This window comes from Panthera uncia (assembly GCF_023721935.1).
Source record: "Panthera uncia isolate 11264 chromosome A3 unlocalized genomic scaffold, Puncia_PCG_1.0 HiC_scaffold_11, whole genome shotgun sequence".
Taxonomy (NCBI): Eukaryota; Metazoa; Chordata; class Mammalia; order Carnivora; family Felidae; genus Panthera; species Panthera uncia.
Window position 1 is genome coordinate 47335443 of NW_026057578.1, and position 16208 is coordinate 47351650.

General features: G+C 42.8%; 1 protein-coding gene across 3 annotated transcripts in view; it reads right to left on the minus strand.

Annotated features, from left to right (window-relative positions):
* The window catches only part of NAPB (NSF attachment protein beta), a 41338-nt gene that overhangs the window by 11140 nt on the left and 13990 nt on the right, over positions 1–16208 (minus strand). For 2 of the 3 annotated variants that reach the window (XM_049651217.1, XM_049651219.1), the window contains exons 2-7: positions 14337–14416; positions 11308–11424; positions 9430–9476; positions 9204–9281; positions 1860–1915; positions 1603–1687 (exon numbers count right to left, since the gene is read on the minus strand). In XM_049651217.1, coding sequence (XP_049507174.1) covers positions 1603–1687; positions 1860–1915; positions 9204–9281; positions 9430–9476; positions 11308–11424; positions 14337–14416 — 463 coding nt within the window. Of the gene's footprint in view, positions 1–1602; positions 1688–1859; positions 1916–9203; positions 9282–9429; positions 9477–11307; positions 11425–14336; positions 14417–16208 lie in introns of those variants that run through there. The other variant, XM_049651218.1, reaches the window with a different exon arrangement.

The window sequence follows — 16208 nt, forward strand, 5'->3', positions numbered from 1 at the left end:
AGCAACCCACAGAATGGGAGAAAATATATAAAGAATTTCTAAAATGTAATACAACCCAACTCAAAATCAGGTAAAGGAACTGAACCAACATTTCTCCAATGAAGATAGACAAATGGCCAACAAGCTGGGGTGCCTGGGTGGCTCAGTTGGCTAAGCATTTGACTTCAGCTCAGGTCATGATCTCACGGCTTGTGGGTTCGAGTCCTGCATTGAGCTCTGTGCTGACAGCTCAGAGCCTGGAGCCTGCTTCGGATTCTGTGTCTCTCTCTCTCTGTTCCTCCCCCACTCATGCTCTCAGCCTGTCTCTCAAAATAAATAAATAAACATTAAAAAAAATGGCCAACAAGCACATGAAAAGGGTCTCAACATCACTAACCATCAGGGTAATGGAAACCAAAACCACAATGAAGTGTGACTTCATGCTCATTAGGGTAGCTATTATCAAAAACCCAGAAAACAGAAGGTATTGGTGAGGATGCAGAGCAACTGGAACCCGTGGACATTGCTGGTGGGAACGTAAACTGGTGCAGTCACTGTGGAAAAGTTTGGCAGTTCCTCAAAAAGTTAAAAACAGGGGCACCTGGGTGGCTCAGTTGGTTAAGTGTCTGACTCTTGGTTTTGGCCCAGGTCATGATCTCACAATTTGTGAGATGGAGCCCTGCATCGGGCTCTGTGCTGACAGCATGGAACCTGTTTGGCATTCTGTCTCCCCATCTCTCTCTGCCCCTCTCCCACTTGCACGCTCTCTCCCCAAAAAAAGGTAGAAACAGACTTGCTTCATAAACCAGCAATCCCAATCCTAGGTATATATACAACCAAGGGAACGGCAAACATACCGCCCCAAAAACATGAACACAAGTTTTCAGAGCAGAATTATTCATAATAGTTCAAGTGAAAAAAGCTCAAATGTTCATTAAGTGATAAACAGGTAAACTAACCACGGAATATTACTCAGCTATGAAAAGTATCATTACATGCTAAAACAAACGTGTTTCAAGGTTTTAAGAAGAACCTTGAAAAAACTATGCTAAGCAAAAGAAGCCAGTCACAAAAGGCCACATTTCCTAGAAGGCCTAGAATAAACAAGTCCACTGAGACAGAAAGTAGAGAGTGGTTTCAGAGACCAAGAGAAGGGGAGATAGGAGTGTCTTCTGGGGGATGATGAAAATGATTTGGAATTAGGTACTGGTGATGGTTACACAACTTTGTGAATATACTAAAACCTACTGACTTGTATTCTTTACCAGGATGAATTATATGATGTGTGAATTATATCTTTTTTTTTTTTAAATTTTTTTAACATTTATTCATTTTTGAGACAGAGAGAGACAGAGCATGAACGGGGGAAGGTCAGAGAGAGAGGGAGACACAGAATCTGAAGCAGGCTGCAGGCTCTGAGCTGTCAGCACAGAGTCCAATGCGGGGCTCGAACTCACAGACCACAAGATCATGACCTGAGCCAAAGTCGGACGCCCAACCGACTGAGCCACCCAGGCGCCCCAAATTATATCTTGATAAAAAGGAAAATTAAACAAAGTTTAATTAAAAAAAAAGACTCAGAGTGACTTCCACTGTAAGTCGGCAAGACTGCGGCAGCCTCACCTGCTCGTAGATCTCGATGGCTTTCTGGTACTGCTCCAGCTGGGCGGCATACGCTGCCACTTTCAGCAGACACTTGTTAGCTGAACTGCAATCAAGAACCAGAGCAGAGCAAGTAACAATCCAATGGAAAAATGGAAACGTATTCCAGTACACCCTCATTTGGTACAGCCCGATATGCTCACAGAGTATGGTGAAGGTTTTTCTTTTACCACACATAACAAAACCCATTTAATTATATTAAGAAAAACAACACTTGCCTGTTGGATTCTTCCCCTTTGTAATAATCAGCTGATTGTTCATAATGTGCGATAGCCTGAAAAACACAAATGTATTTTACCCAAATTACTTGTCTGAAGAACTACGTTTAAGAATTACAACTGCATAGGTATTATTCCTATAGCTAAACCTATTTCAACAGCACACCTTTCATAACTTGGCCTCCTTTACTTGAGGAATAGAATATAGCATGCATATCCGGAATACTCACTGTCCACCAAATTTTCTTCTTCCCTTCCTCCAAGGCAAATGCCCAGCTACACTATTTCTCCAGCCCCTACTTGCAGTTCCGGGCAGCTGTGACCTGCTGTTTCCAACAGAATGTAAAGAGACATGCTGTGGGACTCTACAAGGCTTGCCTTATCCACCTGAACGTGTATTCTTCTTCAGGCCTCATCCCTTTCAATGAGCTAGAATGGCAATGACCAAGTTTGGAGTGACAGTGGAAGCCACAAATCGAAGATGGCAGAACTGTCCACCTTGTTCCAAAATAACTACAAAGGGCAGAATGTACCTCAATCACCATGTACCCACTGCTGCCAAAACCAGAACAGCTACGCTGGATGGTTATTTTAGAGACACACAAAGCCCTATTACATTTTAGGTCTACAGCTTGCCTCAGCAGCATAGACTTTCCTCATCAATACCTTAAGTGGCATCTAGAATAATAGTGTTGCCTTCAATCTAAAATGTGTGGTGATGGATTAACAGTCAAGTGGAGAAGAAACAGAGGTTTTAAGCTGGAAAGCTAGAAGCCCTTGTCACGCTGTGGCATAACAGTTAGTGAAATCAAGCATATGACAGCTCAGAAGGCAGAACACATCCCTACTGGATCCAGAAACTCTACAGGAAGAAGCTGTATGGAAAGAGACAGATAATAGTGTGTATTGCTGTTTTCAGCAAAGCTTTGTAAGAGAGAACTCTGGAAAGAATTAGCTTGTTTTGTAGGCAATTATGAAAGAAAACAGACAAAGTCCAGTGATAGGGCCTCATACAACTGGAAAGGCCAATGGCTTCTATACCCCAAATGGCAAAAGATAAGTCTGAACATTTTAAACTAGGGGCCTGGCAACCTTTTCTGTAACAGCCCGGGTTATAAATATTTTAGGCTTTGTGAGTCATATGATGTGTTGCAACAACTTAGTTCTCCTGCGGTACCACAAAAGCAGCCACAAACAGTAAACAAATGAGTGGGTCTATGTTCCAAAAGCTTTATTTATGGACAATTTTAATTTCACATGGTTTTTACATGTTGTGAAGTGCTGTTTTCTGACTAATGATTAAAAAACATGAAAACTATTCTTAACTTGGGTATACACAAACAGGTGGTGGGTTTGTGGACCTCTGCCTTAAATTTCAAGGTTTTCCCAGTAAGCCATAAAGAGGAAGATGGCTGGTATCAGACTACAGGTGCTCCCTTCCCACTAAGCCCATAGCTTCAAGGAAGTCCTACCCAATGACTGAACAGAGAGGCACAAAGACAAGAAAACAAACAGGCTAGGGAACTATGTTAAAGATCACTCTAGCCGTGGCTCCTGGGAGCTGACTGGAAGCAGAAAGACCTGGCCATAAAGCCTCAGCCCCCACCTTCTTGCAGGTACTAGTGTAATGATCAAGACCAACACTGACTTGGTTTACAAAATTTGTTTACTTCTGAGGCCAACATTAGCCATGTCTGGACTGCAGAGCATCATGGATGGTTTGTGAAAAACTGACACTTCTGGGCTTGAATAATTATGTTTTGGGTCCATTTGGTCAGCCTACCCTAACTAATATACTCCCCAAACAAATCTTCTGAGTATTATTTATAACAGGGGCAAAACTGGAAACAATGTAAATGGTTAAATATAATAAACTACTATGCTAAGATTAAGAATAATGACAGAAAGTATCAATACGGAAAGTTCTCCATGAAATATTAAATTAACAAACAGCCATGAAAGAACAGATACATTGCAGTCCTCTTTTCACACATACATAGACACATAGGGAAACCATCTGGAATAGATTCCCTGCACACTTATCAGAGCTGTCACATACACAAATGTGTGGGATGATGTGATGAATATATATGTTCTCCCACTAAAATGTAAGCTCTGTAAGGGCAGGTGTCACCATTATGTCGCTGAACCTAGCAGAGCGTTGATCATATAGTAGGTGCTCAATAAACAGATGCTAAGTGAGTAAAGGCAGACTGCATTTCAAGTGATAGCCCCCTACTAAACTACTGCCAATATCTTAATGTGGAATGCCCAGAAAGTGTTTCAGTCAATTCCTAATTAATCAAAAGTAATCTTCTTTGAACTGTTCCCATGCTCTCTAAAGTATTTAACACAGTTTTCCATTGTAACAGATGGGGTAAAGTATGAGAAATGTGACTGAATCTTTACTAAAGAGTGTCAGATGATATAACCTCAAGGAGTGGGGCCAGGGGGTGGGGGTGGGGACTCTCACTACTTATTTTTCTAGTTCTCACAACACCAGAACTCAATGAACAGTATTGGGTTAACTGTATGTAACTGCGGTTTTGAGGTAAAAATAAGTGGCCAAATAGGGACAATTTGGTTTAACCTAATACTTATTAAGTAATGATACTGGTTCATCAAAATGTAACTGTAAACTACAGCTAGATTCATCACAGTAAAAAGAAATTTAAAGCTTAGTTTTTAATAGTGCTAATTAAGCCAATAATGAAACTAATACTTCCAAGTTTTGACAGAGGTTATAGTTGAAATCAAATCTTATCTAGTGGCTTAACAAAGAAGTTTCAGAGAAAAGAGGTTGGCACAGGTTATCATTGGATGTTCACACCTAGTTTGGAGTTTTAACATGCAGTGAAATTTACCAGCCACAAGTAGACCCTCGCACCTTACAAAATTACCCACTGTTTTTTACAATTTAACAGACCATGATAAATATCAAAAGTAGAAGACAGCCACCAATAATAACTGCACACATAACTATAAACCCAGACACAAAATCATCCGTTATCCTGTTATTTAAGTAGCCCACCAAAGGAACTACATTCATATTCTTTTTTGGGGAATCTGGTGAAGGTCACAATGCTGGAAAATACATGAATCCTGAAATGAGAGACAACACTCTTTAGGACTGCAGTCCTCATCAGTCTTAAAGCAAATGCAATTTCCACATCTCAAGCTTAAGAGTCCACTTTATAGGTCAACTTAACCTTCAGATGGGATCAACTCTTTTAGAATATATACCTCCAGACAGGACATGAACTTGCCATAGGCACATCCTACATGGTAACCAATAGTATTAAATCATGTTCTCCAGGGGCTGAAACAGAAATGGTCACAATTCCTCTGGGTCATTTAAAAGCCCATTTAAAAAGGACCCATTTTGGGGCGCCTGGGTGGCGCAGTCGGTTAAGCGTCCGACTTCAGCCAGGTCACGATCTCGCGGTCCGTGAGTTCGAGCCCCGCGTCAGGCTCTGGGCTGATGGCTCGGAGCCTGGAGCCTGTTTCCGATTCTGTGTCTCCCTCTCTCTCTGCCCCTCCCCCGTTCATGCTCTGTCTCTCTCTGTCCCAAAAATAAATAAAAACGTTTGAAAAAAAAAAATTAAAAAAAAAAAAAAGGACCCATTTATTAGTTTGTTTAATGTTTTATTTCATGAAATCAAAGGAATAATGTGAGCCTTTGAAACTTCACACACTTCATTGGTCACTAGCTAAAGTCTGTGCACGACTTATAGAACATACAGTGGCTTATATTAACAGAGAATAAATTCATTTGTAATAAATCAAATGTAAGGTACCTTAATAGAACTGATTTTCAAACTTAAACTTCAAGCACTACTGACCATAATCTGGTGAGTCCAACCAAGGAAGCAAGGGTAATGATTTCTAAACACAGGAAACCAAACATCAGGGAATACTGCAAGGTAACCCTCTGTGTGCTGAGTAATATTCTTTTTTTTTTTTTAATGTTTATTTTTGAGAGAGACAGAGCATGAGTAGGGGAGGGGCAGAGAGACAGGGAGACACAGAATCCAAAACAGGCTCCAGGCTTTGAGCGGTCAGCACAGAGCCCAATGCAGGGCTTGAATTCACAAGCCATGAGATCATGACCTGAGTTGAAGTTGGACACTTAACCCACTGAGTCACCCAAGTGCCCCATGCTGAGTAGGGTTCTTAAACTGCTTTTAAAAGGGCATGTCACATTAGTGTAGGGAGATGCCACCTTCTGGCCAACTTACAGAATGGCAGGAACACCATGAGTTCTGGGGGGATTCAGAAGCTGACAAAACACATTTTTTTTTAAAAGAAGGAAAACAAGAGAACACTACAGATCATTTTATCCACCCTGAATTTCACAAACGGAGACCCATGTGTGAAGTGGTTGCTCAAGAGCATGCCCTGGCAGCAGAGATGGCACAGTGCTGCAGGCTCCTGGCTCCAGTGTACTCTCCTGACCACCCTGGGAGAAGCCAACGAAGGAGCCTCCACTGGAAAGATGGTCTGCATGAGTGCTTGTCCCCCTAAGATGATTCAACCTTGGTGAAGATACTGTGCCCACCCGAGACACCCTGAAAAATAAATATCCCAGCCACACCAGACCCATCTCCTTTCTGTTCCATCACCAATTCTGCAGCAGGGAGCACAGAAGGGCTCAGGTCTGGGTCTCCCCATCCTTTCCAGGGTCTGCAGATAACCTCTCTGATGAGAAGGGCCACATGCAATGCAGTCAGTGGCTCTGATTTAGTCAAGATTGGAGCACCCTTAGAAAACCATGGCATATATGACAAAATGGCCAAATCATGAATTCTATTAAATAAGTCATAGTGAGTTTTGTGCTACATAACCACAAGGTGGTGATTAGCATGAAGTCAGAGGGTGAAGGTTAATTCCAGTCGAACTTTAGTAGTCAGAGACACCTCCCCAAACAAAGATTCTATGTGCTTTGGCAGGTACATTGCTATGGCAGAGATAGGGGTGTCAGAGTCTACTAAGTACATAGAGTTCTGGGTTCTTGGAATTCATCAGTAAACAAGAGGCAAAGCTCCGTGCTGACATGGGGTGCCCACTCTAGTGCAGGGAAAGACGATGAATAACAGGAATGATGAGTAAGCATTTGTAGCGTATGACATAAGGTGACATGTGCACTGCAATAAAAAGAAAAAGCCGAGTTGGGGGAGGTGTTTGGGTATGTATTCGTGACAAGATGGGGTTCCAATTTTAACTAAGTGGTCATGATAGGTCTCATAGAAAAGGCAACAAATTAAGCAAAAATTTGAAGGACAAAGGGGAGTAAGCCATGTGGGCATCTGTGGAAGAGCCCCAAGGACAGAGGAAACACAGTGCAAAAGTCTTGAGGCAGGAGCTCATCTGGCATGTGTGAGGATCAGCAAAGAGGTCATGGAGGCCACAGCATGGTATATAGCACGGGGGAAGAAGGTGGGGAAGAGCAAGAAGAGAGTTCAGAGAGGCACAAGGGTGGGGGATGAATCAGTGGAGCCTCGGAGGCCATCTGAAGGCTCTGGCTATTCCTCTGAGTGAAGATAGGGTAACATCAGGTTGTAAGCAGTGAAGACACAATCTGATCTACTTTACCTAAGGATTTCTCTGGCTGTTCTGTTACACTGGAGGGAGGGGGGACATTACTATTGACAAAAACCAGTGTAATATATATGAAATTATCATTTCACACCAGGAGAAAAGTTCTCATATGTTGGCAACAGTACCTGTCTTGCTAACTTCCAAGTGGCTGCCATACTACACCTAACTCCTTGATGCTCCATTAGGATTTTAGTCAACATTGCTATTTCTTAGTATAAAGCCCCCCTTTCCCTGAGAAAATGCACAAAAGCAGAGAAGAGAGTGAATCCAAAAGGAAAGGGTGATGGGGACCTTATGCCCAGGGCTCAGAACTCAAGCAGGAGCAAAAACAGGAAGGCCAATTTAGAGGCTCCTGCAGTGACCCAGTGAAAGCTGGGGGCACAAGGAGGTAGTGAGGGGGCGGGGACTTGGGAGCTTAGAGGACAACACTGTAGAAATCGCCCGCAGACTGGATGTGGAGAAAAAGAGGATGCCTGTGGTTCGGAGGGGGAATATCACAGTGGAGGGGGGGGATCGGAATCCTGTCTCAGACACACTGGACTGGCAGTGATGGTTGGCAGACAGGAGGATACAGGGATCTGAGGTGTGGAGGGAGGTCTGGGCTGCAGATAGACTTGTGAGCCACTGGCAGACAGTCTGTAAAGCAGTGACGATGAGTGCAGAGAGAGCACCAAGAGAGCAATGTGGAGTGAGAGAAGACAAGGAGTTAGCCCCAGGGTGCCCCACACCAGAGTATGGGGAGAAGAGGAGGCACCATCAGTCACCTGTTCCAGAAGCAGAGAGACGGCATGAAATAAAAGAGGAAGAGGGATGCCTGTCTGATGCTGCATGGGGCTCAGCGAGTGCCCTGACCATTCAGATAGGACAGAACTGTAACCCCAAGAGCATGCCAGCTGCTCATCAGCCTGACAGGAACCATTGGCCTCCACTGCCGCTTTTCTTTCTCACTCACACCTCTGGTTTCCCACAGTACTCAGGACGGTGTTACATAAACATGTGTCTCTAGTCTGAGCTGACGGAGTCTCCGGATCTGATAAATGTCTTCCTCTTGCCAAGGTGCCCTGAGCCCTGCAGGTGATCCTGTAACTGAGAAGACAGGGTGATAAAGGATGAAGCCCTGTGCTGGGGCCGGCTTTGCATCAGCTCTGCTGGATCCAATCTGAATGGTTCCAGGCAGCTCAGTCCTTTCGAGCCCTAACTTCCACATCCATAAAGGGGCCTCTGTGCTATAAGAGCTAAAAAGTGGTAAAATTTCACAGCATGCAAGCAACGACAGAGCCTGGGAAAGAGTGGTGCTCAGTGTTTCCTCTTCTCTTCTTTTGCTGCTATAAACCACAGCTCAGAAAACCAGCCCCATGTGAAACAGAGGTATGGCTAGGCCAGTGTTCAGTTCCCTTCTTCCTCCAGGTCAGGGCCTAAATTATAAAGGTGAGCACATCCCTGCAGTCCCAAAGTTTCCTTCCTGAAGCCCAAAGGAAGACTTCTGGAAACACCACCATCCTGACACAAATCACCCAGAGCAGAGAGAGCGGGCAGGCTTGGTAAATGTTACCCAGCTCTCAGGTGTCAGGCACTTCCCTGAAGAGAAGCCTATCCAGACCTTAGCCCGCCAGGTCCCCCATCTCTACAATGAAGCAATCTCAATAGTTCTGCACCACTCAGCTCCACTGGAAGGGGGAGGGCTCCCTGAGTCATGTTGTCTACCTGCCTCACACCCACCTGTGGAGGAACACTGCCCTAGCTCACCTTCTCGATGTCCACGAGTTCAGTCTCATAGATCTCTGCAATGGTGATGTGGTGCTTGGCTGCAATCGTAAACCTTCCCTGCGGGAAAAACAAAAAACAGTCCCATTCTGCTTTCACCTTTTTGAAAGCCAAACACTTTGGGAAGCAAAAAACAACAACAAAAGTACAACTGTAAGCCATCTCCAGGACTCCACCCCACAGCCGCTCACGCAAGGCAGGGTCTTACCATGTCTGTGTAAATGTCGATGGCTGCATTTAAGCAGTTGATAGCCTCTGAAGCGAAGGCATTTAAGAAAAACAATGAAAAATCCATTCAGTCAAAGAAGGTTCTGGGGAGCCTATCTTCTTGGCTGTTACTAGAATGTTAAGGAGGTTGCACTTGGGGTGGAGGGTACGCAGGTGAGTTAGTGAAAAGCAAGCAGAAATCACACAAGGCCAGACCCCACAGTATGCTCAGTCCCCAGCAGGTTCAGTGCCAAGTAGGGAACTGTAGCTGGGGGGGTGGACTGGCTCAGTTGTCTCAGCCAGACAGTGAGGACCCAGCCAGGGTGAAGCCCACATTAAAGAGCAGACAAAGCCATGGGGGCTGTCATCAACACTGATCAGCTCTAGCTGCTAAAACATAAGTGTAAATGCATTCTTCACTGATATCATGTATATATATGAATTCTGGAAGACAGTCCTTCACAAGGAAGATCACTTCAATAGACTCAACTCTTCATGCAGCCAATATCAAAAGCACTTTGAAAATACCTGTTCACACAACTCTTAAGTGAAGTCAGCATTTTGTACAATGTTAAAAGATGCTAACTTTTGGGGTATGAAAAAGAAACCTAGTAAGTGATACTGCTAATAAGTTCTATTAATTTTCTAAAACACTGAGCCAACAAATTTCCTGTCACAAAATGGTGGTGTTTATAATGCTAGCATACAGATGACAGCTCCAAGTTTATTGTTCTTGCTTTAAAGGAGGTAAGCAAAGAGAAAAGGCCTGACTGAAAAGTAGAAAGGTAACACAGAGTAACAAAATTAAAAGCAATTTCTTCCCAAGCTATGTAAGAAATGTGAATTGTTACACCTTTAAAAATATAGAAAAGTAAGCTACCCACAGTGCCACTCAAACCCACTGCTGGTATTTTGATGTACTTTTCCTTCCAGTGTTTTCTGGATGCATTTCCATGTGCACAAATTTTTTAATAAATTTGAGACCTCAATTCTTGTGTGGTTCTTTGGTTACCACGTGGACATTTACCAGGTCATTGGAGATGCTCTGAATCCAGGGACTTTAATGCCTGCATCATATTCTGGAATACTGATGCATTATAATTTTATTATTCCACCCTTGTTGTTCATTTAGGCTGTGTCCAGTTTTTCACGTTCAGAAACAGAATGCAATTAATCTTTATACAAAAGCCCTTGAAGTATCTTAGTTCTCAATGATACATTCATAAAACCTGAGATTTCTGTGCTAAAGTGCACTGCTAAAAGAAAAATACGGAGGCTCCACAGCCACCAGTGCATGTGCCACAGGGAAGATGTTAATGCTTTTAATTGCTAAGTGTATACTCTTAACTAAAAAAGAAATAACATTTGTAAACTTTTGCCATTTTAAATACCCAAGTTCATTATTTCTTCAAAACCAGTACTTGAAAAACCAGTACTTTTAAAAAAGTCAGATGAATACAGTGTGAATAAGTTGTTTTTAACTATCAGATATTACAATCTCCCATTAACTGGATCTTAAAATGTACCAGGTATTTAGGAGTGAGGGACCATTACTTTTATTTAATGAGTAATATATATTCATAAATTAAGATAATAATAAGATGTAGATAAAATTAAAGCTAATTTCCAAAACATTCTCCAAAATGCACTGTGAATGGAGTTTAAGAAAATAGGTATTATGACAAATTGAACATAATTTCTCCTTGTAAAAGCTCAAAGTGATTATAGAAAAAACCCTGAAGGTACTAAAATCTCTATTATCCCAAAGCACAAACATTTCTTTTTTACAGGACTCAAAGGTCCAGCAGCGTAACCTGAGAGGAAGCCCCCAACATTGATCCGATGGCCCTGGGTACGAAGAGGTGGAGGCATGTCTTACCTTGAGGGTCTGCCTTTTTGTAAGCATTCCCAGCATCCACAAAGCTGGTGGCAGAATCATGCTTGCTCTGAAGCTGCATGTGGAGCTTGGCTGCCTGACAAAATGCATTTCCTGCAGCTGAGGAAGACAAGTCACTACAATTAATCACAGAGGAGCAAGTGTCCCCAGAGTGGCCCATGCTCTAAGTGCTGCACCTACTCCTAGAAAAGTTCCATGTCACTGAAAAGAAGCGTTGCAGTCAGAAGGATGTGTAAATGTGATCAAGTGCCTCTCAGGTGTGTATAAAAAAACAGAAACAAGTTCAACCGGTGACAAAAGCCTCTCTCAGCCCCAGAAGACCTCCCAAGTGGCACCTGGGTGATGGGCCTCCATTTAGTACCAAAGCCAGTCATGTTCAACTCTGTCCCCCAGCATATACTAAACAGTGACTGGGGCTTCAAGCCACACATGTTTAAAGAAAGCTAAAACACTGAGGTCAAGGACACTTATTTGCTCATCTTTCTATCTCATGGTGTCCACTGGCCTTGGCTGTCATCACTGAAGAAACTGCTAATGGAAGCTCCTTGAACAAAGTAAGTATCTCAAGAGTGAATGTTAGGTCCACAATTTCGAAACTCAAAGTTTCTTCTTAAATTATAACAAAATCTGACTGAACTTTATATGAGGTTTAACCTGACTTTAACTCCCACTTAGGGTGGACAACTTGCACATTCCCTGCAGGTTTGGTTACACAGTGGGATTGGTTACAAGGTGCTGCTGCGGTTTCTGTTGGGACGAGGTACAGTGTAAAGGTTTATGCACTTAAATTTTTCAGAAAAGGTTTTGATCAGGGACTGTAGACTCTAGAGGGGCAGAAAAGAATGAGGGAAGGAATCCACAGCAGAGCAGTCATGTGAACAAGGAACAAATGTTTGAAGGCAAGAAAAGGCTGGGAACAGAGGCTGGTGACAAGTCCATGCTGCCTGCAGGAGGGATAAATGTAGTGGGCAGGAGAGATGAAGGCTGAAGATGCCATTGGGCCAGTTCTGGGAGGCTTTAAATGTCAGCATGAGGAACTTGGACAAGGATAAACCCCCACTGTCATGAGGTTCTTGGCTCAGAGAGAACTACCACAGACTGGAAAACATGAGGCCCGTGGAGAACACAGCTCAGTAAGGTGTGGAATAGGGAAGTCAGCACTAATAGGAATGGAGGGGAAAGAATTCCCTCTACAAGGAAAAACATGATGAAGAACATCACGAGACCTTTTAGTACTTAAAAAAATATATTTTTTGTAGCCATTTCAAAAACATTCAGAGAAGTACAGAAAATTGTGGGAGACACCAAAATACCCACTGCTGGTACTAAGAAATAAAGCATTCAATTCAACTAAAGCTTTGGCTGTCATCCCTTGTCCTGACCCCTCTTCCAGAGGTAACCACACAATTCCTACTCAGGTTTCTGCACTTCCACCAGAGGGAAAAGTAGCAGTACATACTCCTGATCCAGCCTGCCCAGGTTCAATTCTGGCTCTGTGTAAGACAAAAAGAGTGCCCAGGCAGTTTTGAAAATACTCAGCCATTACATGGCACAGGGGCTGAGCAATTAGGATGCTGGCCCCCAGCTGGAGCTGGGACTGGAGAGCCCCCACCTACCAGGCTTTAACTCTTACACTGTGGATTATGGGGTCGGGGGTCCCGGAGAAGGGGTCAAGGCTGATGCTGCCAGGGGAGTGCCTCAGTAGCGGCTAACTGAATGGCAGCCTTGATGGGCTCTGCCTCAGGAGAGTACAGTTACAATATGGACCTCCCAATTACAGTGTTTCACTGTACTGGCTGGCTCCAGTTTTTCACATGCTGGCCACTCTCATTAGTACATGCAAATCTATCCTTAGACCACACCCTTACACCATGCAAGAGATACAAATACTGAGACAATACTCCTTTCTCCTCCACTGTTTTTTTTTTTTTTTTTTTTTAATTTTTTTTTTCAACATTTTTTATTTATTTTTGGGACAGAGAGAGACAGAGCATGAACGGGGGAGGGGCAGAGAGAGAGGGAGACACAGAATCGGAAACAGGCTCCAGGCTCCGAGCCATCAGTCCAGAGCCTGACGCGGGGCTCGAACTCACGGACCACGAGATCGTGACCTGGCTGAAGTCGGACGCTTAACCGACTGCGCCACGCAGGCGCCCCTCTCCTCCACTGTTTTTAATACATTATAATTCAGGTGTAATGCATTTTGGAAATATATCCTTTTAACCTAAAACTAAACCTATAAAAGAACTGTACAGTCAGAAAGGGCTTTCACATTCATATATTTCTACAGCAATTTCTTCATTAAAATGCTTTTAAAGTGTCAGCCTTAATGGGTTGATTTGAACACACTGTACATACACCCTAACCTTAGACAATGTTCTATGTCAGTTATATCTCAATAAAGCTAGGGAAAAAGCAGATGGGGAAATGGACTTGCAGAGTGTAAGGGTCCTACTTTAGATCAAGCAGCAGCTACAGGCCAGGGCTAGACAACAATGTCCCTGCTCCAGGTGAAGGTTGTCTCCGTTTTCACTAAAGAAATACCCTATCACAGAGACAACAAGCCCTCTTTGTGCACAAGGGTAGGGGATGAATTTGTTTCCCAAATCAGTGTATAGAGGGTTATCCCCTCTCAGACCGATAAAATAATTCCACTGATTGTTATGTGTAATTTCACTGGATAGAAAGCATTATGTTAAAAAGTGATAGTAAATCTGTTGGGGTTTATAAAAATAACACCTTGGCTGTCACATTTCCCAATGGAACCTCAATCAGCTACCACAGAGCTGTTCTCACAGTAAGAAATTCTCAACCAATGTGTAAGTAAAGAAAAATAGGCTTTGTTCACTTAGATCAAAGTTCTTTTCTCCCACACCATGGTGGCCACACCAGTTATTCAGCACACACACGTCTCAGCCAACAGTAGGAAATGCAGACAGTTATTTCCTCCTTCAAGATGATTTTAAAGTTATTTGCCTGAAAAGCGAAATAAACAAAAACTTTATACATACCACTCCAATTTTTTGCCATCTTGAACATATTTGCAGCTCTGGTATACATTTCACAAGCCTCTTCTATTTTTGTGTTTCCTCTGAGAAAAATTTAAAAATGAGGTTAAGTTTTACTGTAGCAACCATCCACATCTCCAATTCACCCTCCCTTAAATAATAAGCATTTAATGAATGCTTACTATGTGCCAGCCAAGTATTCTAGAATTTTAACAGGTGCTCAAATGGTACGCTCTTATTATCCCTATTTCCCAAATCAGGAAACAGAGGCACAAAAGTAAATAACCCAAGGTCACACAACAAGAATGTCACAGAACTGAGACTCAAATACATATCTAGCTGATCTCAGAGCCTACAACCTTAACCAGAGTCCTTTTCATGCATGGAAATTGTAGTTTTGGATGAAGTGGAGAAATAAGAAGTATATTATTCAAATGGGATTAAATTTGAAGGATACATTTTTTACCCTGTTAATTTGGAAGACTTTAGCACTATGCTTATTCAAAAACAAACAAGCAAACAAAACAACAACAACAACAACAAGTTGAAGCCGGAGCATAAAAGAAAGTGCCATGTTGTTTGACTGCTTTATTATCAGCTCTGGCAGGGAATGTTCCTTTCTCCAACATAGAAGGGGCCTCAGGGTCCAGCTGCTCACCCCATGTGTAAATGTATTTTACAACATCCTGAGAGGAAGAAACTCTATTGCTACTGGAATACATACTGTTCTGGAAAGTTCTTCAGTAGACAGCTGATTCCACTCAGGGAAAGCTCTAGCTGCTCAGACATTTCTTCTCACATAAAGGCAAAACTAATCCTCTGTAACTTGCACCAGGGTTTTCTAATTCAACCTTGTTCTTAGCTAAACTAAGGACCCTCTCTACCTCGTCTATCTACATTGAAAACATAAATAACCAGAGAATGAAGACAAAGCACTCTGTGCGAGTGGTTTAGGACATAAGGACTAGGAGAAAGGGGAGGTCAAGGCTGACCCTTAGAGAGTGGCACAATCTAAACAAGAGTGAGCACATACGCATATGCCAGAAACTTGAACAGGCTCTGTGCTCCCACAGAAGGACACAGACAGCTCTGTGTCAATACGTGTCCCAGAGCAGTACACTAAGGCCCAAGTGTGACTCACACCTTAGGCAGTAACTACTAACTGTCTTACCCCAGTTTAGTTCTTTAACTTCTTTGGGCCTCCATTGTTGCATGTGTAAACAGTGGATAATATGATCTATACTTGTGGATTATTATCTTTTTTTAATTTTTAATGTTTATTTTTGAGGGACAGAGAGAGAGAGAACAAGCATGAGTGGGGTAGGGGCAGAGAGAGGTAGGGAGACACAGAATCTGAAGCAGGCTCCAGGCTCTGAGCTGTAAGCACAGAGCCTGATGGGGGGCTTGAACCCATGAGCCGTGAGATCATGACCTGAGCCGAAGTTGGACGCTTAAACGACTGAGCCACCCAGACGCTATAATACTTGTGGGTTATTATATAGATCAAAAGAAAAAATCCATATATAGTTGCCCTTGCAGGGTCTGACCCAGAGTAGGTACTCAATCAGGATGATTATTGTAACTAGATTGATGTACTGAAGGCATAAAAACTTTTGGGAATATTTGTACAAATAAGGGATCTGTCTTGATAAGGGACTTGTATCTGAAATATGTAAACAACACAACTCGAAAATAAAAAAGACTAGTAACTCAATTAAAAAATAGGTGAAGAATCTATTAGACATTTCTTCAAAGACGACACACAAATAGCCAATAAGCACATGAAAAGATGCTCAACATCATTAGCCATCAAGGAAATGCAAGTCAAAACCACAAATGAGATCCCACTTCACACCCACTAGGATGGCTAGAATC